Source organism: Mustela nivalis (assembly GCF_964662115.1).
Source record: "Mustela nivalis genome assembly, chromosome: 15".
Lineage (NCBI taxonomy): Eukaryota > Metazoa > Chordata > Mammalia > Carnivora > Mustelidae > Mustela > Mustela nivalis.
This window is the reverse complement of record NC_139034.1, coordinates 36,502,003-36,528,124: the sequence shown is the minus strand read 5'-3', so window position 1 is coordinate 36,528,124 and position 26,122 is coordinate 36,502,003. Positions and strand designations below refer to the sequence as shown.

General features: G+C 36.6%; 1 protein-coding gene across 9 annotated transcripts in view; it reads left to right on the top strand.

The window, feature by feature from the left end:
• The window catches only part of DGKH (diacylglycerol kinase eta), a 203,198-nt gene that overhangs the window by 139,263 nt on the left and 37,813 nt on the right, over positions 1–26,122 (top strand). For 8 of the 9 annotated variants that reach the window (XM_082701356.1, XM_082701359.1, XM_082701354.1 and 5 more), the window contains 12 exons: positions 1,748–1,847; positions 3,326–3,650; positions 4,385–4,507; positions 8,188–8,319; positions 13,686–13,803; positions 14,787–14,897; positions 15,036–15,132; positions 17,756–17,863; positions 19,503–19,616; positions 19,863–19,997; positions 21,227–21,390; positions 25,153–25,258. In XM_082701356.1, coding sequence (XP_082557482.1) covers positions 1,748–1,847; positions 3,326–3,650; positions 4,385–4,507; positions 8,188–8,319; positions 13,686–13,803; positions 14,787–14,897; positions 15,036–15,132; positions 17,756–17,863; positions 19,503–19,616; positions 19,863–19,997; positions 21,227–21,390; positions 25,153–25,258 — 1,633 coding nt within the window. The remainder of the gene's footprint in view (positions 1–1,747; positions 1,848–3,325; positions 3,651–4,384; positions 4,508–8,187; positions 8,320–13,685; positions 13,804–14,786; positions 14,898–15,035; positions 15,133–17,755; positions 17,864–19,502; positions 19,617–19,862; positions 19,998–21,226; positions 21,391–25,152; positions 25,259–26,122) is intronic. The other variant, XM_082701352.1, reaches the window with a different exon arrangement.

Sequence of the window (26,122 nt, the reverse complement as noted above, 5' to 3'; positions counted from 1 at the left end):
TTCAAGAAGTTTTGTAAAAGTAGTATACATGAACAACGAAGACAAAACTTGAGGTAAAGCACATGACTTCATCTCTAGTAGTAAGCTGGAGTCTCTGGAGAAATGTGAATTAAAAAGTCAGCAAAGAGGTTGAAGGTTAGGAAATGTTACTTTTTGTCCAAGTGAAAATCTAGAAATGGTTGCCAAAAAATAGCAAAGAAAGCAAAATTTATTAGGAATAATTCATAATTTATTTTTTAGATGATAAATGGGAAGGTTTGGATTGTGCATGTGTGTGTGTGTGTGTGTGTGTGTGTGTGTGTGTATGTACCTAATGAATGGCTTAATGTCATAATACTTAAATATCTGGAAACATAATCAGTATGTCCCTCACATGCCAGAGAAAATTGCAAGTTTAATAGAAAAAATAATTGCTGGAATCTGCTTTTTTTTTCCTTCAAATTTCTCAATCTGTATCCATAATAAAGAGAAATACTTTCATTTTAAAATCATCTGATTTTGTTTTCAAACTCACTATTAGCCCTTGCTACAAAAAGCTGATCACATGCCATTCTGTTGGGTGGTTTGTAATCCAACCCCAGTCCCTAAGGCTTTTGAAAGACAGATTTTAATTAGTGTTTAGGGTTTCAGATAATTTTTTCTTTTGATCTATTTCTCTTACAAAGAAACCAAATGTAATTAAAAGCAACAAACAAGTAAAACCATATATTGTTGACACTAACAAGATCTAAATTAAGTTAGGCTTGCGTATGACTGTACTGGTTACCTTAAGGAAAAAAACAAATGGATTTACGGAGAATGTAACTCAATTCAAGTGGCAGCTTGTTTACACAATCCCTTTCCTCTTCAGGAACAGTACACTTTCAAGATACCTGGATCATGAGCAGTAGAGTGACAGTGACAACATTAAGTGACAAATTTATCCTTTTTTTTTTTTTTTAACATTGCAAGTCCTGTTATGAAAATATGTAAGAGGCTGGAGATAATGCTTTTTTTTTATTTTTAGTGATATAATATATGGCTTTTAAATTTAAAAAAAATTTTTTTAATGAACACCGGGTGTTAAATATACAACTAAGAAATTGTTACTACATCACAACCCAATGAAATACTATATGTTGGCTCACTGTACATAATGCCCTTTTTTTTTTTTTAAAGATTTTATTTATTTATTTGACAGAGATCACAAGTAGGTAGAGAGGCAGTCGGAGAGAGGGAAGCAGGCTCCCTGCTGAGCAGAGAGCTCCATGTTGGGCTGGATCCCAGGACCCTGAGATCATGACCTGAGCTGAAGGCAGAGGCTTAACCCACTGAGCCATGCAGGCACCCCAATGCTTATATTTTTAATGAGATTTACAAATACTCTCCTCAAGAATTTAATTTAAATATTTGAGTAAGGCTTCTTGTGACCTTAAAGTGATGATCAGTTAAATTACACAGAACAGAGGGTTTTTTTTTTTCATTTTATTTTATTTCTCTTCAGTGTTTCAGAATTCATTGTTTATGCACCACACCCAGTAGAGCAGAGTTTATTTATGTGTATTTCCATTTATCACTCAGAATGTCTGGAACTTAACTAGTAGTATGTGTTACACAGCACATAGAAGTGTGGGTTTTTTATACAAATGGTACATATATACCTATGCTTTGACAGTTTGCCTAATTGTGCTTGTTTTTAAAATATATTTGTAAATCAAACCAAACCAGTCCATGGGATTTACTGAATTGCACTTTCTTTTCCTCAAAGGATACTATGTGAAACTGTAAAGGACTTCGTTGCCAAAGTAGAGAAGGCCTATGAAAAAACGTTGGAAAACACCGTTGCTGCAGACGCCATGGCCAGTAAAGTAAGCGGGTCACCTTTAGGGCACACAAGTTTTTTACTGACAACATTGACACTGCCCGTGTTTCACAGCTAAATTGATCAAATGCCTTTCTTGCCAAAACATCTTAAATCAAGTGAAAAACTACTTTTGAATCAGATGTGAGGGATTGAAATATATTCTATTTTACGGTTACCCTTGAATGTGTAGGAAAAACTGTACCACTGATACTGTCCGAAATCCTGAATTTTATAAACCAACTTGCTTTTCCCATGGATTGACATCCCCAAGGAGAGATGCTCAGCAGCGGGGTCACATGGGGGAAAATGCTGGGTGGCTGGTGTTCCAAAGGGGAGAAGAATGGCTTTCCACTTCCAGGCCAACTGGTCATCAGGCTCCCACCTAGTGTGGTTCTTCAGGTTCCCCAGGCATTATGGTCCTTGGCTCCTCTCAGGATACTGTTTCTTGCTTTGTCTTTTTCTTTATAGATTTTTCCCCCCCTTTATGAGCTTTTGGAGGCCAAAGTAAGAACCTTAAAAGCTACTTTCTTTACTTTCATTTGTTCTTTGCCAGACATTCTTATAAAAGGTTTGGCTTTCTTGGGCTTGCAAAGGAATGCTCTCAGATGCTATGGATGGTGGCTTAATTGAGTGAAAGGAAAAGGAAATAGAAATGAACATACATTTGATGTTTTCAGCCTCTTTTTTTTTTTTTTATTTTTCTCTGTGGAGAGCTTCAGTAAACAGAAGACCTCTCTAGCCATATTTTTTTTCCCTCTGAACTATTTCTGGAGGAGGAAAGGACAGGAATTGGAGTGGCAATCACAGGTGTATTAGGACATTCGTAGCATCAGTGTCAGCCCTCCGTGTTTCTTTACCCTTAGTCATTCAAGAGAAGCAGACAGAAATAAGGGCGGAGTGCATGTGTTTCTTTCTGCATCTTCTTCTTCTTCTTTACCCTTGTGCATTTTCCTTTTTGCTCTTTTTTTGAGCCAGTAAGCCTGTAGGCACCGTTCACCCCTTTCACAACCAAAGCTTTGAAGGAGAGCTTACCAAGAACTCAGACAGACCTGCAGTTTATGATGCTCAAAACGGTACCTTACGTCGATTACTTTAAAAAAAGTTTACACAATGTTTTATATAAGTATTGCCTAAGTTTTTCGTGGAATGTGTCACTTTGAAGTGAAGTGTTTGTTCTTTTAAGGAAAAATACCTATATAAAGATAATAGAGATTTTGTTTTATGGAAAAATAATTATATAAAGATGGGAGAGTTGAAATATTCTGGAAGCACACATAAAAATTTACATAATTGTGCTTTTTAAAAAAATTATAAATTATTTTGTGTATAGGCTATCAAAAAGTATCCTCTATAATGGATAGCCAATTAATTGGTAAACATTAATATAGGCATCTTTCCTCTAACATCAGAAGTGATTCGCTCAAACTGTCCTTTTCCATTTCCACCCCGTGGAGATTCATTGCTGTATTTTTGTTTTCTTAGTGTTCGGTCCTAAATGAAAAGCTTGAACAACTGCTTCAAGCTTTGCACACAGATTCCCAGGCCACCCCCGTTCTCCCAGGCATTCACTCTCTCATCGTAGAAGAAGATACCGTGGAATCTTCCAGTGAAGAATCCTTGTGTGAAAGCAAAGAACAGCTCGTAGATGACCCTGCAAAACCTCCCTCCCAGAAAGCTGTCAAGCCAAAGGAAATAATGCTGCGGGCAAACAGTTTAAAGAAAGCTGTGAGACAAGTCATTGAAGAAGCTGGCAAGGGTACCCGTGAACAAGGTTGGCCTTTGAAGAAGTTAGCTGCATCCCCATCTTGTAAGCACAGTGGAATTTTCATATTGGTCAGACTGGACACACACACAAAATTTTCAGGCAGGACAGAAGATGAGGTCTTTAGAATGAAATTTGAACTAAGTCCTATTTGCTGTTTAAGTAGGATTCACATACGATGCTAATGTGAGGAATGACATATCAATGATACATAAAATAATATCTCAATGATAAAAATACACTGGAAACATGGAAAATTAAGTTACAATTCTAAAATTTTAAATATCTTTTACCTAATGGGAACCTGTTGAGTTCTTAAAGAAAATCAAACCTGCAAACTACTTTGAAAATACTCTCTTAAATTCATTTCCTAAATGTTTATGTTGCTTTTTAAAGAGTCTCTAAAGATTCCACCTGTATTTTAATTTTTTTGTATGAATATAATGGATATACTTCTTTTCGAATTTTAGTAGTGGTCTAAAAGTTAACTTTAACATAAAAAATTAATATGCAAGAACACCTTATTCAGGTTGTAACTTATAGATGGACTTGTGTTTCATTCTCGAATTCTTTTATTTTTTTCTTCTGATAAAAAAGTAATGTTTACAATTTCAAGTATTTAGTTTGATAATCTCTAGTCCTGATGGTTATCACCCCCAAATTTATTATGTTAGTATTTGTGAATATGGAATTTCTTTTGCTTTAGGTTTCATTTTTCTTTTTAAGCATATATTAATATTTATGGATTTTATTTTTACTTGTCCAAACACATTTCTCAGTTATGGATGACCAGAGTGTCCATCCCTGTGAGCCAGTTAGCCAGTCGTTCGATAATGACAGTACAGAAACAGATGAATCTAAAGAAGAGTCTAAAGACGATGACACAAGAGAGTCACTAACTGGTAAGAAAACTGTAATCCTTTTGGAATTAAATAGAATTCAATTTTGCTTTTTGTTCTCAAAAGGCTTATCAGTTTGAAATAAACTTTTTAGTTTTATTTTTAACAAGGCTTTTCAGAAGGTAAAGCTTAGATAGTTATGAATACTAAAATAATAACGGTAACATTTAGGTGATTGTCAAATACTCCCACATCCCGCTTTATCATATAATCTGGAGATTATCATAATAAACTAAGGCTTATGGAACCAAACATGGCTAAGTATCTTAATTTTCCTGAGGAAAAGGGAAGAAACATCTAAATCAGCAGATTTTAATCTGTTTTTAGCGCATAGATGCCTTAGAGAATTATGTGAAAACTGCACATTGAAGTGAAGTTTTGGGCACATTGTACATGCCCAAAGTTTGCCTTTTAAATTACTGAGCAGTCCCCTGGATTCCATTGATCAACCTGGATGGTTTGCTAATTCTTACTGCTAAATTAATCTTCAAAATCACTGGACATCTAATTACAACCCTATCTCTACTGAAATTACGTTTGCCAGGAAATTAATATGTAGTCACTTGAAGAACATTAATTATTCCTCTGCCTCTTAAGTTTGAAGATGAATTTATACTTTAAATAGTTCAGATTGTATAAGGGAATAATTATTAATTTACTAGAATAAAGAAAAGCAGAAATTAAATGATAATGAGGCTGAGAAGATAATATGAAAATAATTGCATGGTACTAATGAAAAGTCAACACTGTTAACTCAGAACTGCAGTCGTTATGTTTCTGCTTCACTTTCATTACACATGCACTTGAGTGGATTGCTTAATTTCTCAACAGTTTCCTCATTTGTAACAAGGGGATAATGACGTGCCTACTGGTTGTGAAGGTTAGAGTAGTTGATATATGTGGAGTGCCTAGAATAGTGTCTGGTGCCTTAGTGCTGGGAAGGAGCATTTGCTGTCATTCTCACTATTATTAGTGCTATTCCTCCCACTGCTGCTACTACTAATTATGTCATCTTCAAAAGAATATCCCTTATTGTATGTAAAACTCTTAGAAACTTTCAATGTAGCCCTTACAGTCTTAACATGTCTGGCATACAACCAATGTGTACATATTGGACACCCATAGCCCTTTTAGACTTGAAATGTACTTATGCCAGTATACAACTCAACTCTAACTTTATACCCTATAGACCTTAAAGGTCAGCCTGTAATCCTATACAGGCATATACTTTATAACCCTCTTGACAGATGGCCATTTAGCCTTTGGACCACTCGCTTTCCTTTTTTGGTTTGTTTTAGATATTTTATTTTATGTGTTTAAGTAATCTCTACATCCAGTGTGGAGCTCGAACTCATGACCCCAGGATCAAGAGTCGCAAGCTCTACGGACTGAGCCAGCTGGGCGCCCCACCATTCACTCTCACTACATCCCATTCTTAAAATCAGCTTTTATTGTCAGAAAGTTTTTCTTTACATTTAGCTTTGTATTTTCCTCCTTCCATTTCTGCCGGTGAGCACACTAATTAATAAAGCTTCATGTATGATCATGATAACAGTCACAACTGCTGACTTTTGTGTGGTGCTATGTGAGGACCTTAAAAGCAGGCTCGTGTGGCATCCTGTCTTCTTCCCATAACTTAGTATCTTCTTTTCCACATTATCTCCTCAATTCTTCCACCAATTATTAACTAGATTCCAAACTTTTTAGTTTTCCTGGTTGCATTTATTTTTTTAAGGCTTTTAATAAAATTTTTTATTTTTTATAAACATATATTTTTATCCCCAAGGGTACAGGTCTGTGAATCATTCCTGGTTGCATTTAATTGGTCAATGCCATGACCCATTTTGAATGCAATCCGCCTGATATTTCATACTCTAACACACCACACTGATAGCCATACACTACTTATTCTGGACATTTTTTCATGTTAGAAGGATCACTCAAGATTTCTTCTTGGCATGAAGTAATATCTCCTCCTATTTTGTGCAAGTGATTTTTTAAACCTAATTAGAGTAGTACATGCTCATCCCTATGAACTTTTATCTTTTCGATTTGGAGCTGTCATTGCATCCTGTCAAAATCTTTTGAAGCTTGACTGTATCATCTCAAATTGACTTCATCTAGAATTTCATAAGCAGGACTTGTATGTCTTCACCCATTATAAAGCTGACTTTAGTAGGGCTGACAATGGGATTCTTACAGTATGCTGCTTGATCATTTCCATTAAGACAAGGCATGGTTTCTTTGGAGGATTGGTTTTCCAGCCGGCTACCATCCCATCTTGCTATAGTCTCATGAACTGAACACTTCCATTGTAGTCTACAAAGAAAGCTAAAAAATAAAGGTAGGCAACTCTAGATACTAAAGTTGAAATAGTCATAAATTTACACACATTGCAACATTTGGTACCTTAATGTTGCAATATTTGTTCTTATTTTCTAGCTAGTAATCCGATTTAGTGGGAATCAGTAGTAATAGAAGTATTTCTGTATTAAATAATCATTACTTTTTGAAGAGGATTAAATTATGATTTATGATTAAATTATGCAATAATTCATATGTCTGAGATGTACAGTGAGGTATATTAATATGATCGATGAGATGTTATGTTTAAGAAGAAACATGAAACATTAATTTAGTTACCATCAATGTTACATCAATCTCAGTCACTAGGACGCTCTCTGGTTTTTATAAGAGATGAATATCAAAAGGTTGTTTTTTATTAGAAATTAGCTCCAGGTCTCTCATCTGTCAAAAAAAAGTGGCTGTCTGCTACTTTTCTTTAGTGCAACTGGACTGTTTTTGAAGAAAGAGAAGAGAGTGTAAGATTAATGTGGTTAGTTTGTAATTAGCCTTAGGGAGAGTGAAGGTAATTAAATTTTTAAGTATTTTTAAATTGAATTTGAGGAATACTGTTTTTTTATTTAAACACCTGCCAATAGCTCCTAAATTAGTTAAAGATACTATTTGCTCTCCATTACGTTGCTGTAGTTTAGACAGAATTAAATCATTTTTGTTGACTTTGAGAGTAATACTCCTTAGGAATAATCTTTTAAATGTATTGAACATTTTAAAGAATATGATAGACTTATCTGGGGCAAATTTTTGTTTTGAATATATAGTTAATTGAGAAGTTCAGGAAACTTATATTGGTTTCATTTGAAAAAAATACTATTTTTCCTTTTATGTATGGAAGACAATGTTAACTCACATTTCACGTATTAGCTCTGGGAATTAATTAATTACATTTGATCGTTCACCCAACATTTATGGCAAAAGGATTACACTGGTGGTGTATATTTTAACACATATGTACCATTTTCAAAGATCATCAGGCTTCAGAATTTCTTTTTGTCTTTAAATATGGGTTGGACACATTCAAATTGTGAGCATTACTGACCTTTAGTTATGTAGGCCTATACTTTTTACTAATTTCTGTCTGTTTGAAATGATCTATCTGGATATCTACCTGTGGCCGAATCCCTCCAAACAGTAAATCTCAAAGAAAAAACAATGGTAAAAGAATAGGTAAACACAATGTAATATCTTCAGTTCTGCTCGTTGATTTAAATACACATTAAATTATTTTTATGTCCTGAATATATTAGGGCTTGCTTATTCTTATAACTTTATCATTACCTTTTTTTTTCCTTTTTTAATTCATCGGGACTTTTCACCAATAGTTAAAGCTGCACCTGCACCTCGGTCTCCAGATGGCCGGGCAAGTCGTTCCCAAGCTGACTCTGGCTCTGGTCCTGCTGTGGCAGCTGGCAAAGAGAACCTCCCTGTGCTCAACACCAGAATAATCTGCCCAGGTAGTATAGAATCTGAAATATGGGGTATTTGTAAGCATTTCTGTGAAAATGTATTAAGTACTCATTTCTGTGCACTATAGAAATGTCTTCTTAGAGATAAATGTCCCTTTGGGAGAATGTTCTTGTCACTCTTACAACCAGATTCCAGATCCTTAGACTTGTGTGTGTGTGTGTGTGTGTGTGTGTTTAAATTATAAATAAGAAGGAAAGAAAGGGGGGGCGCCTAAGTGGCTCAGTGGGTTAGGCCGCTGCCTTCGGCTCAGGTCATGATCTCAGGGTCCTGGGATCGAGTCCCACATCGGGCTCTCTGCTCAGCAGGGGGCCTGCTTTTCTTTCTCTCTCTCTGCCTGCCTCTCTGCCTACTTGTGATCTCTCTCTGTCAAATAAATAAATAAAATCTTAAAAAAAAAAAAAGGAAAGAAAGGAAGTACTAAAATACATGTTTTGGGTCACTGCCCTGAGAAGTTTTAATTGAGTTATACTAGAATACAGCCCAGGAATCTGCATTTACTAAGCACCCAGGATAAATCTTATCTTATATTCTACTACCTCTTTGGTATCTCCATAGCTTTCCTCTTTGTCGTGAGCCAAAGACGTTCCGTCATTTTTAGACTAGTAACACTGCTTCCTTTTGGAATATCTGAGACATCCATTCCAGCTCCGATGAGATGAATTGACCTTGAGATTGGGTTAGTACTAGTGGAAAGCAAACAACATGTGCAGCTAGGGAGGAGGAAAATAGGGATGTCTCTGATGTCTCCTTAAACACCAGTTGTTTGACTTAGTGAAAACTCTCCACATTTATTCCAGAGTTGATTGGACCCAAATTACACCCTGAAAAGCAGTCTGTCCTACAAGTTCTTTTTAAAGGTGAATCACAATTCAGTAATGATAGTTGGAGACTTCATTATCATACTTACAGTAGTTGATAGAAGCAACTAGGTAAAAATCAACAGGGAAATAGAAGACCTGAAAAACATACGAAACAAGCAGAGCTACAGAACCCTCCAGCCAACAACAGCAGAATATTCATTCTCAGTCTCATACACATGGAACATTTTCCAGTATGGATCATAAATTAGGCCATCAAACAATTCTCAGTAAATTTAAAAGGATTGAAATTATCAAAGGACAATTTTTGACCACAGTGGAATGAATTTAGAAATCCATAACAGAAAGAAAGTTTGGAAATGTACAAATATGTAGAACTATGTAGGTCAAAGAAAAAAAAAAGTCATGAGAGAAATCTTTAAATCCTTTGATGTGAATGAAAACAAAAATACAACACACCAGAACTTACTTGATGTAGCCAAGGAAGTGCTTACAGTGAAATTTAAAGCTGTAAATGCATATATTCAAAAGGTAGAAAGATCTCATAATCTAACTCTGTACCTTAATCAACTGGAAAAGGAAGAACAAGGATGCCCAAAGCGATTAGCAGGAAGGAAATAATCATATTGATGTGGAAATAAATGACATAGAGAATAGAAATCAATACAGAAAATCAATGAAACCAAAAGCTGATTCTGTGAACAGATTAACAAATTGACAAGCCTTTACTAGAGTGACCAAGGAAATGAAAGAGAAGATTTAAATTATTGAAATCAGGAATGATAGAGGAGAGATGTCACTAATGGCCTTACAGAAATAAGAAGGATTATCAGGGAAAATTATCAAATATTACATGCCAGCAAATTAGGTAACTTCAATGAAATGGACCAACTCCCGGAGACATGCAGACTACCAAAACTGATTCAAAAATGGAAGATCCACTACACGTATAACAAAATTTCCTGCAAAAAACAGGCCAGCATGAATAAAGTTTTAGTTAAGGAAGGTGAATAAGTTCTAGAGATCTGCCGTGTCCAACATTGTAATTACAATACTGCCTTGTACACTTAAAAATTTGTTAAGAGGATAGAGCTCATGTTAAGTGTTCTTAAGTGTTCACAATAGAATAAAAAGTAAAAACAAACAAAAACAAAAAGAAAAACAAAAAAAAAAAATAAAAGGAAAGGAAAGAAAGAAATCTATCCCTAAGTCCTGGGCTCACCTAACTCATTTTTCTTTTCTAATGGTTAACTGGTAAGCTCTCATCATTGGTCTACCTCTTAATGACCTTCAAATGAATTCATTTTACATTTTGGTCAGCTTTCCTATTTGCCCTAATAGTAAGGAGGAGTAGTTGGTCTGATCAACTGATAATCTGCCATCATCAAAATAGTGTGTTTACTTTTAGTTTTTGCAAATTCTGGGTTGTTGTGGCTTCCCATGAAACTTTGTTCTCTCGGGATTCCTAGGTGGCTCAGTCAGTTAAGTGTCTGAGGCTTGATTTTAGCTTGAGTCATGATCTCAGTGTTGTGAGATTGAGCCCTGCATTGGGCTCCATGTCCAACATGGATTCTTTCTTCTCTCCCTCTCTGTCTACCCCTCCCTACTGCACTCTCTGTCTCTAAAAACAAATAAAAACAATGAAAAAACAAAAACTAGTTTCTCTCGTAAGTCAAAAAGAACAAATGAATGGATAAAAGAAGGAAGGAAGGAAGGAAAGAAAGGAAGGAGGGAGGAAAGGAAGGGGAGACAATCCATAGGATAAGAGAAAACAGTTGTAAATGGCATACCCGGTAAGGATCGAGCATTCAGGATATAAAAAGAACTCTTAAGACTCAACAATGAAAAGTCAAATACCCCAATTTAAAAACGGGCAAAGGATCTGAGTAGACACTTTCCAAGAGAGATACACAGATGGCCAATATGCACATGAAAAGATGCTCACCATTATTAGTCATCAGGGTAATGCAAATCAAAACCACACTGAGATACCACTTTACCTTCCTGGGATGGCTATGATCAAAAAGGAGAGATAATATTGGCAAGGACATGGAAAAATTGGAACTTTCATACATTGCTGGTTGAAATAGGAAATTTGGAAAATCAGTTTGGCAGTTCCTCAAAGAATTAAACACAGAGTTAACATATAATCCAGCAAATTCCTAGTTATAGACCTATGAGAATTAATATACATGTCTACACAAAAACTTGCACGTAATGTTTATAGCAACATTACTCATCATAGCCACATAGAAGACAACCCAAGTAATTGTCAGTTGATAGAGAAACAAAATGTGCAATATGCAGACAGTGGACTATTATTCAGCCTTTAAAAAAGAACAAAGCACTGATAAATGCCGCATGATTGCCTCCTAGCATGTTATGCTAAGACAGAGGCTTGACATAAAAAGCCACACATTACGTGATTACGTTTATATGAGATGTCCAGAATAGTCAAATCCATAGGGAAAGAAAGTAGGTTGGTGGTTTCCAGGCTCTGGGGATGTGGGAATGGGTAGAAAGGAAAAATGACTACCAACAGGTAGGGAGTTTGTTTTGAGAGTAATAAAAAAAAATGTTCTAGGGACACCTGGGTGGCTTATTCGGTTAAGTGTCTGCCTTTGGCTCAGGTCATGATCCCAGAGTCCTGGGATCGAGTCCCCCATCAGGCTCCCAGCTCAGTGAGGAGTCTGCTTTTCCTTCTTCCTCTGCCTCTCCCCACCACTTGTGCATGCTCACTCTTTCTCTGTCAAATAAATAAATAAAATCTTAAAAAATATATTCTAAGTTAGATCATACTGATCATTGCACAACTTTGTATATATATACAAACAGCTGAATTATACACTTACTTAGAAGGTGAATTTTATGGTATGTATATAATATCTCAATGAAATATTAAAATAAAAAAGGTAAGGAAAGAAAGATAAGGAGCATGTTTGGTTCTGGAAAGGTCTCCATGTCTAGAGGTTATATCTATTTAAACCTGGAACCGTGGGATGACTTTCTGGGCTAAAGCTGTGAATATGGCTAACCTTAAAATATTATACTGTTGGGGGTGCCTGGGCAGTGAAGTCAGTTAGGTCTCCCACTCTTGGTTTGGCTCAGGGCATGACCTCAGGGTCGTGGGATGGAGCCCTGCGACGGGCTCCGCACTTAGGACAGAAAGTCCCTCTGCCTCTACCCCTTCCCCCATCGCCTGTGCTTGTTCTTGCTCCCTCTCCTTCTAAAATAAATGAAAAATAAAAGCTTAAAAAAAAGAAAATATTATACTTTTCTTTAGGGCAGCTGGAGTCTGGTTCTTCACATCTCCAAACTGTTCTTTTTTTCCTTACCAGAACATTTTTTTTTTCATTTATTCACTTATTTAGAGATAAAAGAAACTGGCATGACTAAATATGCCATAACCCATTCAAGACTATGAAATTAAGCTATGAAGTAAAATTCATCTTGATTATTTGATAATCAGCTAGACTTTGAGGCTAAAATAAATAATAATCTTCTAAAAGAGCACACAGTTGAGGAAAGCAGTGTTTGCTCAAGGACTTTTTTCCTACTTTCCAATTGTTTCTCAATTACATATTTTTCCTCATTCTTCTTTCCTTTTTATTGTTCACTTAGGCCCATATTACTCTATCGTCTTTCTCAGAGTTTAATGCTTCTAGAGTCAGTAATTAGTTGGGTAGATGATAGCTTTGAACATTGTAACTACTCAGTAGAAAACTAACTAGTTGTTGAATTAAGCTTGAAGTTTTACATATTTAGAGGTAAGATAAATGCTTCATTTTTTATGTTCAAACACTGTGTTTTTCTAAAACTCATAAATATCTGTGTTTAAAATTTTGGATTTACTCTTGACACCAACAGAGTTTTGTGTATGTCAGTTAATTTTTTTCCCAATGATTTTATTTATTGGAAAGAGAGACAGAGAAAGAATGGGGTAAGGGGTGGGTAGGGGCAGAGAGAGAGGGAAAAGGACAAGCAGACTCCCCACTGAGCAGGGAGCCCAGTGCAGGGCTTGAACCCAGAACCCTGAGATCATGACCTGAGCCGAAGGCAGATGCTTAACCGACTGACCCACGCAGGCACCCCTCTGTTAATATTTTTAATTGAAACTATTATTATCTATGCTTTGAGAGTATGGACCTGGTAACTCTGTGACATTCTTGGTAATTCACTTTTTATTGTAAATTCCTTATAGACTACCACTTCATTTGCTATAACAAAGGAAGTAATATTTATTTGTTGAAGTTCTAGAATCACTAGAATGGTAAATGAGAAGCTGTTACAAAGAGACTCTTATTTGGGTCTTCATCTGCTGCATTTTTATGACAACATATAGATCCTAAGAAGGCTCAAAAATCTTAAAATTACCAGTGTCATAGTTCTTACTTTTGGCTAATGGGAAGAGCAGACACTGAAAAACCATGCTTTGGGGGTAAGGTGCCTGAGACCAGGCCTGAAAACAATGCATTGGCTCTTTCTCTGTCTTTTTCTTAACATGTGATCCTGTATGTATTTATTTTTCTGGCCAGGTTTAAGAGCAGGACTAGCTGCCTCCATTGCTGGGAGTTCTATAATCAACAAAATGTTACTAGCAAATATTGATCCTTTCGGTGCAACTCCATTTATCGACCCTGATCCAGATTCAGTGTAAGAAAATAGTTTTGTAAATATCTTGTTTTGGCTTTTCTTGTTTCTGCTTTATACTAATGGTAACATTGTCAGTGCACTACAAGAAGTTTGGCTCCCCATACAAAAAGGGTCATCAGAAAATTCCAAAAGTTGGTATAATGATGAGTACATCGATGCATTGGAAACACAGTGGTTTTCATGATCTGTTCCGGAGGTAGGTCCTGTCCAGCCCCTGGTCTCGGATAACAACACTATGGCAAAATGAGACACAGCTATATTCACTTTTCCCTAGAACAGCATATTCATCGGCACCTTCATAACGATATTTTTGCTATTCCTTTTTCCTCCTTTCTTCTTGGTCTTGCCAAATCACTCATCTTTCCCCAACCAGCTTGTATTTTTATTTACTTCAAGAAGCTTCTTGGTCCATATGGATCTCTTCCCTTCTTAAAACTACCATTTTTTTTGGAAGTTCAATATGAACTTTTACTTCTGTATTTAATTATACTTTTGTTATATCTCATTTCTCTAATGACAGTCTTCAAAGACAGTAAACATCTTTGTACTTTCCAAAGAAGCCTGAAGAGTGGACTGGACCTGGTCATTTTACCACTCAGTGAATATTTGTCCATTGATAAGAGTACAAGTGGAGAGAAATTTCCTTGCTCCTGACTGCAAGGCCCTCCCATTTGTATGTTTGGTGAGGGGCTTACAAAGGAAGCAGAACGAAGGTTTTATTACAATTAATAGAAAAGCATTACCATGACTCTGTCTCTGCTTTGCCTTGCTTACTATCCCTTTATATATTATGTATGAAAAATGACATATATGTACTGGGCTTGTACACATGGCATTCGAATAGGAAATAATTCCTGCTAAGTTTTAGTCTCATCTATAAGGCATGGAAGCTTAAATGCTTTTAAGTGCTATTTTGTGTGCAAATTGTAATTGTTGTAATGAATCTGAAGTTGACTTTTATGTACTTTTCCTTATTATCACAGAGATGGATATTCAGAAAAATGTGTCATGAACAATTACTTTGGGATTGGATTAGATGCAAAAATTTCATTAGAATTTAATAATAAGAGAGAGGAGCACCCTGAAAAATGCAGGTAATTTTGGTAATAGTAATAATGTTATTACATGGAGGTAATTCCACTTTAATTTCATTTATTAGCTATTTTGCTTGCTCTGCCTTTAAAGAGTAAATCAGTAATAGCCATTGAATTGTCTGCCAATATTTATTTCAGGAGCCGAACTAAAAACTTGATGTGGTATGGAGTCCTTGGAACCCGGGAGTTGTTACAGAGATCATACAAGAATTTAGAACAGAGGGTTCAGCTTGAGGTAGGTTCATCTTGAAGTAAGGATAGTTCAGATTATCTTACTTAGAAAAATAATGACATTTGAGGAGCTGATTTGGTCTCTGTGACTCTTCAAGTATTTAAACACCCATTGGAGGTGATTATCGACTTTATACTAAAGGAGGTGGAGACACTGGCTGTGGATGACATATGAGTTATCATTATCATTAGCTCCTGAAATGTGGATGGTTCTGTAGCATCGTGGTGCTCCCTGAGAAGGTGGAGCTAGGAGAGAACATTTAGAGGAGAGCATTTCTAACGAATTTTCACAGATTTTCTCATTTACGTTTACAAATTCGGACCCAATTCTATGATGCCTGACATTTCACAAATCCCTGAGAAAAATTCATAGCATATAGACTCTTTTCATCGAACTGTGTATTTGTTCCAGTTCTTACAATAGTAAAATAAAAAGAGATTTTGAGCATTTAAATTTTTTAGTAGTTTTTACTAATGTAAGGAGGATATTAAGGATGGCAAAGGTTTTTAAATCTCCTTCACTAATAGGAGAAACAAGATTGGGGGCATGGCTGTGAAAAGTCTAATTTCTGTGAATTTTATTTTCTTTCCCTCTTGGTCCCATATTCATAGTTGATGCTGATACACATGTCTTTCCTATCTTGTATCTTTTTATAACCAGGTATCTTTAATTTAAGGAAAATCCTATGTACAGAAAAGTGTGCAAACCTTAAGTCCTCAGCTCATTAAATTAAACAGCGTTATTATTTTAGGTGTTACCTAGACTACAGAATTGCCTAGCTCATTCATTATCAACTAAACGTCCAAGTAAAGATAAACTCATTATGCCTTCCACTCTGGAGCACATGAACATGATCAGCTGGTTTGGTTTATCCTCGCTGAGAAATTAAGATGGATGTTACTGGCGTATCTTCCATTTCCTTTAAGTTAGTTATATGTTTTAAACTGCTTGTTCTAAAGCACACAAAGATACAGATTCAGAAAAAGTTTATTAATCTACTCAATATTTAATGTTTGCTCATTTTAATAAATACACAGTGAGCCTTAGCTGTGTGCCAGGAATGGCCCTACGTGCTAGGATAGAGTATAGACCTTCGAATGTATTTTCATGGGAAAAAAAAGAAAATATAAAAAATGCACGAGGGAATATAATCAAGTGTAAAATATTTTGTTATCTAAAATGGTTGAAAATTGGATTTTCATTTGTTCTACAGTTTAGAGATCATTTCAATCAGGCATTAAAATGCAAGTTTTATAAAGTTATGTTAATTACTTTTTATTGTAAGAATTAATGAAACTATAGCATCTGTTGTATGTATGACCTCTGCAAGCTCTCCTCTTTTAAAATGAAGGAGTAAACCTCCTACTCAGGAAGAATTTGCTTACCTGTCATGTATAATTACTCACCAGCCAGAGGACATTTTTTTCCCTATCTAATTGGTAATTTTTATTTTCATTGAAGTTGATTAATGAGAAGACACGGAGTATAAGATACTTCCCGACATTCATGGTTTTTCTTTTTTTTAAATTTTTAATATTTTATAAACATATAATATATTTTTATCCCCAGTGGTACAGGTCTGTGAATCGCCAGATTTATACACTTCACAGCACTCACCATAGCACATACCCTCCCCAATGTCCATAACCCCACCCCCTTCTCTCAACCCCCCTCCCCCCAGCAATCCTCAGTTTGTTTTGTGAGATCTTAAGAGTCACTTATGGTTTGTCTCCCTCCCAAACCCATCTTGTTTCATTTATCCTTCTCCTACCCCCTTAACCCCCTATGTTGCATCTCCACTTCCTCCTATCAGGGAGATCATATGATAGTTGTCTTTCTCCACTTGTCTTACTTCGCTAAGCATGATACCCTCTAGTTTCATCCACGTTGTCGCAAATGGCAAGATTTCATTTATTTTGATGGCTGCGTAGTATTCCATTTTGTATATATATACCACATCTTCTTTATCCATTCATCTGTTGGTGGACATCTAGATTCTTTCTATAGTTTGTCTATTGTGGACATTGCTGCTGTAAACATTCAGGTGCATGTGCCCCTTTGGATCACTACATTTGTATCTTTAGGGTAAATACCCAGTAGTGCAATTGCTGGGTCATTCATGGTTTTTCTTTTCTTAGTTTTGGTTCTGACTACCTGAGAAACCCAGCTTTGAGTTTGGCCAGCCAACAGTTAGTTACAGAGCAGGAGTGCAGTTCCAGGAGTTGAGAGACCAGCTAGATGAGGTGGTTAGGACCCAGAAGCCCTCCCTGAACCTGCTTGCAAAAGGACTTGACATGAACACAAAGGTGACCATGATGCAAGTGAGAATATTGTAAGTGATCTGAAAAAAACTCCAGAAAAGTACGGCCTGATTTTGACAGAAAGAAGAGGTAAAATGTTATCTTAAGTTGGTTTTCTGTAATGACTTCTGCCATAGGAATGTATATGCTTCAGATTTTTTAAATTAGAAAAACAAAAGAAAGGTAATATGTAGGAATATATTTGCAGGAAAAGCAAACATTGCCAATACACTTCCCACTGTCATCCTTTGTCTTGGGTGTTCGAGTGGCTTCCCAGCTAGCAGTTTTGCTCTCTTTATCTAACCTCTAAGATTTTTACCTTACAGTGTGATGGGCAGTATATTCCTCTCCCCAGTCTGCAAGGAATAGCAGTGTTGAACATTCCCAGCTATGCAGGAGGCACTAACTTTTGGGGTGGAACTAAAGAGGATGATGTAAGTATTTTCTTTTACCTTCCAGATGCTAGAGACTGCCCACATTCCTTGGCCCATGGCCCCTTCCTCCATCTCCAAGGCCCACAAAGGAAGCCTGAATCTCCCACTGCATCATTCTGATATCCCCAATTGCCCTTCTCTTCCACTTTCAGTGTCTTTTGTGGTTACATTGGGCCCAGTATGTCATCTAGGATAATCTCTCCTTCTCAAGGTCCCTCCTGTAATGACCTCGGCAAAGTCTGTTTTGTAACGTAAAGTAACATTCATAACCTTAGCAGATTAGGACATGGACATTTTGGGAGTGGGAAGGAGAATTGATATTATTCTGCTTACCAAAATACCTTCTGTACTTTTTAACTTTCTAAGTTTGTGTCTGTTACTATTATTTTTATCTTTAGAAATGTTAAGAGGGCTCATTTGGCCTTTGAAATTTAGTGCTGTGTTTTGACAGGAAAGTCGAAAAAAGGAAAAACACAACCTAGCAAATGTAATAAATGTTTTAAAAATAATAAAATGAAAGAGAAGGAACAATTGTTAAGATCTACATAACAATAAAAAAAAGGATTATTACAGTCTTTGAAGAATCACATGTAAGGAAAGAGCCCCATTTATTTCAGGCTTATAATGCAAGAGCTCCCACTGGCCCATTTTTTCAGAGTCCTTGAATGAGCAGACAGAGTTTAGAGTATAACATAAATTGGAATATATTTGCGATTTTCATTATGTGAATGTATTTCAATCTTACAGAACTATAAAACTTAGCAGCTAATTTTTTTCTCAGCCTGTAACTACTCTTAAATATTTTAAAGGTAAGAAATCAGTGAGATAAAGATAAATAAAGCTAACAGCACCTACTAGGTAATCAGATAGTGTTCTCAGAACTTCACATTTATTACTAAAACCCACAATTTTAATCTAAATTTTACCAGTGAAGAAACTGACATTAAGTTCACACAGGAAGTAGCAGAGACGGGATTTTAAACCATGCACTCTGCTTACAGAGATGATAAGAAATCATCAATGTTTGCAAATTCATGTCCTGATATTTTCAATGAAAATTTTAATTGGAATATTACTTGATATTGAACAATTTTTTTCAGAGGCATAAATGTTTATCATTATAGTCAAAGAGAGAATAAAAGGAACAAAGTGATACAGCTGGAATTTAATTTGTTTGATTCAATTAATTTTGTGAAAAATGCATTTAACATCAAGACAGAGTAAGCCTGCATGGTTTTTATTCTCTGAGGTATCTGTTGCCGTCTTCTCAAATGCCTTAAAAAGTTGTTGTATTAAGATATTAAGCACATTTTACATACCTATTGCTTGTAACACATTGAAAGACTTGCCTTAGAACATACCAAGGGAACTGGGTATTTTAGGATTCCTAAAATCACATGCACCATTTTATCAAGACATCTGAGTTATGTGTGAACAGATATTTAATGCATTTTTATACAAAGGTGGATTATTTTGTCCTTGGATTATCATTTCCTGGTAATGTTTTCTTACTTTTCTGCTTACTATTTTCCTAAATTTTTGTTTTAATATGTATATTACAGAGTTTACATTGCTGATATGCCACTTCATGTAAACCTTAACCTCATCAGGGGAAATGTAATGCAGTGTTTCCTTTCAGATATTTGCTGCACCATCATTTGATGACAAGATCCTGGAAGTCGTTGCAATATTTGATAGCATGCAAATGGCAGTTTCAAGGGTCATTAAACTGCAGCATCATCGAATAGCCCAGGTTTGTTTTCTCTAATCAAACCTAACTTTGCAGATTAGAGGACTGGGGAAGCTATTCCAAAGGACTCCTGCACTGTCTATTCATCTATAAAATGTTAACTTTCTTGTCATGTCAGTTGTTACTATGTCATGATAATTGGAAAAATATACATTCCATTCCACTGAAATGGACTAAACGTCAGGCTTGAATGCAGATTGTCAGTTTCTCAGGATGATTTTTTTTCTAAAATGGATCATTTTATTTCAGTGCCGAACGGTAAAAATCACTATATTTGGCGATGAGGGAGTCCCAGTGCAGGTGGATGGTGAAGCATGGGTTCAGCCTCCAGGAATTATCAAAATTGTGCACAAAAACAGAGCTCAGATGCTAACAAGGGACAGGGTATGTAAAAACGTATACACATATTCTTCTAGATTTTTATCTAGCCTCTTAAAAATACTAAACTGTGGGGGCACCTGGGTGGCTTCGTCGGTTAAGTGTCTGACTCTTGATCTCAACTCAAGTCTTGATCTCAGGGTTGTAAGTTTAAGCCTGCATTGGACTCCACACTGGGTATGGAGCTTACTAAAAAAAAATTCAGTTGTTATGGAAAATAGAAACCAAGGAAAAATACTTAAATTGCCTCGCAAATCTAACGTTTAGGTCATTGTGGTTTTAAATATGAACAAGTATTTAGTTTTTTAAAAATTTAATAGACTAGAGACACCTGGGTGGCTCAGATGGTTAAGTAACCAACTCTCAGTTTCTGCTCATGTCATGATCTCAGGATTGTGAGATTGAGGCCCACATAGGGACCCACACTGAGCATGGAGCCTGCTTGGGATTCTCTCTCCTTTCCCCGCTTTCCCCAACCTGGCTCATATGTGCACATGCGTGCACTCTCTCTCTCTTAAAAAAAAAAAAAAAGTTAATAGTCTATATTTTTATTATTTTTTAGGTTTACAGAGAAATTGACCAGAAAATACAGAGAATTCTAATTCTATTCCCACATATCTCCTTACCTCACTAATATCCAATCCCTTATTATTAACATCTTATATTAGTGTGGTATATTTATTATAGTTGATGAGCCAGTATTGATAATTATTGATTAATTAATGTCATAGGTTACTCTTCATGTTATACATGTTATAGTTTTTAAGAAATATATAATCACTTATAGCCACCATGATAGTATGCTACAGGCTAGTTTCACTACCCTCAAAATTCCTTCTGTCCCACCTAGCCATCACTCCCTCTCTTACCTCAACACCTGTCTCCATAGTTTTGCCTTTTCCAGTATATGTTTTAATTAAGATCAAAGACTGCCACTATCCATCTTGATCTTGTCTATTATGCCTTTCAAGTACAGATTGAAGCCTAAATTGAAGCTGTCTTTTAAAAAACTTTTCAGTGATACCCTCCTCATCACTGATTACATTACTTATTTGTTATGATAACACTGGAAAACTTTAAAAATAGCTTTCCTGTATCTTAAGATTTCTTTAATGAAGCTTCAGATTAGGGGAAAAATAAAAAAGCAGTCATTTCTTATAACATTTAAATACACTCTTATGTATGGGTCTCGGTATTCCAAACTAACAGTTCCTTGCAACATTGTTGTTAAATAGGCGTTTGAAAGCACGCTGAAATCTTGGGAGGATAAACAAAAGTGTGATTCCGGTAAACCAGTTCTTCGAACCCATTTGTACATCCAGCATGCTGTTGACTTGGCAACAGAAGAAGTGTCCCAGATGCAGCTCTGCTCCCAGGCCGCAGAGGAGCTCATTACTAGGTAGGGTGGCTCTGCTTGCTGCAGGCGAGAACAACTCTGGTCTTGACCAGGTTTGTTTTTTAGTTTTGATCAGTAATGTCCATCGTTGGGACTATCTAAAAGAGATACATCTACTCTCCTACCTCATTTGTTGCCTCATTTATGCCTCAATTAAACCCTCTCCAACACACACACACATACACACACACTCCTGTGTTCTCTGCAGAACAGACTTTGGACTTCCTGAAACCCGGTGGAGAGCTTGGCTAACTTACCCTACCACACGGTGCTCTTTTCTGTTACTGTTTATTTTCCCAGTTTTACACGGTCTTTGTGCTGTATTACTTATGTATATGTTACCTTATAATTATTAATTAAATGCTTCTGGAATGTAGAAGGAAATATAAATATTAAGCCCTGCTCCCAAGGAAATTTAGGTGGGAAAAGTCTGAGAACCAGTTTCCAAAGACATATCTAGAGATTGGGAGACCGACCACATAGGAGTTCATTCTAGTAGACAGAAAGGGAAGAGATGAAAACACAAGTTCCAGGAGCGTGAAACAGATAAAAATCACGATGACCCAGGAGTCAACTTTGTTGGGGGAAGGGAGGCCAACCATGGACAAGTTTCTTATCCCTTCTTCACCTAAATCTTCTCTACCAAATGGAGATAGTAAGAGGTACTCTGTAGGTCATTGTGAAAGCTAAATGAGACCCACCACATAAAGAACTTAATAGCACATCACAACTGACATATATAGTGTTCTGTGAATGGTAGCTATTATAGTCTTTCCACTTTCATCTGGTCACTGATAAAGATGTTGAAAAAGAAAAGAAGGAAAACAAAGCTCTTTAAATATTTGTTGGAGGGCACCTGGGTGGCTGAGTTGGTTAAGGGACTGTCTTCGGCTCAGGTCATGATCCTGGAGTCCCAGGATCAAGTCCCTCATCGGGCTCCCTGCTGAGTGGGGAGTCTGCTTCTCCCTCTGTCCGTCCCCCCTTCATGCTCTCTCCCACATTCTCTCTCAAATAAATAAATAAAATCTTAAATAAATACATAAATATTTGTTGGAAACCTAAAATGTCCTAGATGTTAAAGATATGAGAGAAAAGATTTGAACTTCCTACTGCTAGAGACCCCAACATTAAGAATTAGAATAAAGTATGATAACTCAAGATACTGAGTGGCTTAGAAGCAAGGTAAGAGAATATGAGTATTTAGTTAGTTAAATGCATAAAACTGCATTATTGTACATCTCAGCCTTTCATCACAGAGAGATCCGTTTTAGGGTAATATAAACAACTTCTGTGGACTCCCAATTTGCAGGGTTTTGGGTTTTTTTGTTTTGTTTTGTTTTGTTTTGTTTTGTTTGCTTTTCCAGCTTTATTGAAGAATAATTGACAAAATCACATATATATGTATATAAGGTCTACAAATGATAATATGATATATGTATACATTATAAAACAATTACCATAATCAATCTAACTAATAACCTATGGAGAATAGCATGGAAGATTTTTTCAAAAAATTAAAAATAGAACTACAGCATTTTCTTGAAATCAAAATATACTATCTGTATTATCTCCCTTGAAATCAAATATACTTCCTAAATTAACTTCCTGTCAACTAACCAAATAACTTTATCAAGAAAAGGGAAGTGAAGGTTGGCCAGACCTGCATTTGGTCAACCTAATTTGGTTCCCCATATGTGTTGTTGTTGTTATTTCTAATTTGCAAGAGATGAAAATCAGGCTTACTCATCTACTTTCAGAACTTACTCATTCAGTATTCAACAAATAATTTTGAATCTCTTCTGCATGCCAACCACCATATTCAGCAGTGGGGGGCACCAAAATGGCTGGGTTGTAGTCCTCTTCTTAATTTGTGGACAGGATGGTAAGAGAGAAAGTGTGGCTAGAGTGCCATCACAGGGCTCAGTAGGGCGCTGTGGATACACACAGGAGGCCAAGAATGCAAAGGAGGGCTGCCTGAAAAAAGTGATCTTAGCCAAGCCCTGATGGGAGAGTAAGAGAAGGAACATTCTCAACATGGGAACAAGCTTGGGCAGAGGTCCAGAGGAGTGTGAATGGAGTACTTTTAGGAAATCTCAGGGAACTGGGGAGGGCATGGTATATGTGAGAGAGGAGGAAATGTGGTTGGAGAAGGGAGGAGGGGCCAGGTCTTATCCAGATGCTTCTGGAAGCAATGTGTAGCATTGTTTGCAAGATAACAAAGCAAGGGCAGGGTAAATGCTCTTAGGATGGTCCTGATAGGAAATGATGGAGGTAGTAGAGATGGAAAGAAGAGAGACTTAATATTAATTATGATCTAAAATTGTTGAATGGCCTGAATTAGGAGACAGGATGACCCTCAGGTTCTAGTGAATGGATGGATGGACTGTGGAACCTTTGATGGAACCATAGGATTCAGGAGGGAAAGTAGAGTTGAGAGGAAAAATGAAAGGGTCCATGTTGAACTTCCAGAATTTAACCTACATTAGAAATGTTTAGGAGGAGGGGCACCTGGGTGGCTCAGTCAATTAAGCATCTGACTCTTGGTTTCTGTTCACGTTATGACATCAGGGTTATGAAAAAGAGGCTCACATTAGGCTCCGCACTCAGCAGGAGTCTACCTCTGCACCATCCCCTCCCCTGACTCATGAACACATGTTCTCTCTTTCTCTCAAATAAATGAATAAATCTTAAACAAAAAAAGAGAGAGAGACCTGGGAGGAAATTTTAGTAGGCAATTGGAAATGTTGTTCTGAAATTGATTTATTTCTTTTCCTTTTTTTGAAAATTAGAATAACATTTACCCAACTGCATTCTTCTGATAAGTAACACATTCTTTATGATTTCTCAAGGTTATCAGTAGAAATATTTGAGATGACATTTCCAAATGTCTTTGTGGCTTGGATACCATTTGTATGATCTTGAGGAATTAAGCACTCTCGTACTTTCCTGTTGACTCAACAATACAGGCCTAGTCTCTTTTCTTGTTTTACTCTTTCTAGTGCAAAGATCATTCTCCTTATAGATGTTAGAAGCAAAAAGGATTTGCATAGTTTTGCCTTCTTGCTCATCCTCCAACTTTCCATCATTTTCCAGCAATCGGTGGAACTTGTCCTCCTTTTTTCTTTGGCCTTAGTGTCCTCCAGGATCCTGTCTGTTCGGTACAACAGACTTTGGGACTGTGATAGACATAGATTCAAATCCTGGCTCCATGACTTCTTAGCTTTGCATATTTACCGAATCCCTCAAGATCTTCATCTATAAAGTGGAGAAAATTAATCACAGCTACCTTTTAAGTTGTGAATATTAAATTAGATAATGTATGTAAAGCACCTAGCGTACAGATGATAAATATGGCCATGTTCTTCCCCTACTTTGTTTTATTTGTTCCTGGTTGAAGTTGCAATGAATAAAAGATGAAAAAAAAAAAAAAGATGAAGTTTCTGCTCTGCCCCATCTCACTTGCCAGTGATACTTTAAAATGAAGTGTTGCTGTATTTTTTTCTTCCAAAATGTACCTTAGTGTGTGTCTCTGTGATTCTAAGCCTAACTTTTCCTATAAAGATTTTGGGTTTTACATTCTTTGTTGCAGCAGGGTCTGAATTTTATAAACCTGTGCTTTGTTATTCATAATTGAGCTGAACCCATTTTAAAATATTCCCTATTTTTTTTTTTTAAACTTGTCTCACTCTCCCATTTCTACACTTGCTCATTTCTACAGCAATGCTCAAATTTTTTTTTGTTCACCTGCCTCATTTTTGCTTTCAGGATCTGTGACGCAGCCACAATCCATTGTCTCTTGGAACAAGAGCTGGCCCATGCTGTGAATGCATGCTCCCACGCCCTAAATAAAGCCAACCCACGCTTCCCAGAGGTGAGGCGCTCGTGGTAAATTCTCATTCCACAGATTGTTATGTATTACATGTATATTTCGATGCGATAACATGGGCCATGCCCTTTGAAACAGCTCTGGACAGTCTATAGGAGTGTCTGCCAGAAGCTTGTGAAAACTTTGTGGCCATGTTTTTATTTTTCTTTTCCTGCCATTTTCCCATTCCATTCCTTTAAAGTCTCTTCCTTGTTTCCACATTTCTCTTTCAATCACTCGACGCCTTGCCATCTTCCTTGCACTCCTTCTCCTTCGAGCTGCCGCCATCCCTCCTTGTTCTTTCTGTCACCTTCTCCCCTGCACCTTGATGTAGGGCAAACCATATACCACGTGTTTTATTAGAGGTGCTCATTCATTGTCGAGGCTGTGTACAGAAGTTATTCCCACTTCATTTTGTTCTATGAAACTGGTAAAGTAGGTAAACTTCTTAATGTAGATGCTGCAATTTTGTAACTTCTATAATTTTTTTAAGGTTGGTGTTAAAAATAAAAAAGGAAAGAATACAATTCTTTTGAAGTGTGATACATGGTACAAGGCTGTGGCTTAGAGAAACCTGGTGATAACGTTATACACCCAGTGCTCTATGCAGTCCATGCCCTCCTTAATACCCACCACCTGGCTCCCCCAGACTCCCACCCCTCACCCTTTCAAAACCCTCAGTTTGTTTTTCAGGGTCCATAGTCTCTCATGGTTCACCTCCCCTTCCAGTTGTGGGATTCCTCAAGAAATTAAAAATAGAGCTTCCCTATGACCCTGCAATTGTACTCCTGGGTAGTTACCCAAAAGATACAGATGTAGTGAAAAGAAGGGCCATCTGTACCCCAATGTTCATAGCAGCAATGGCCACGG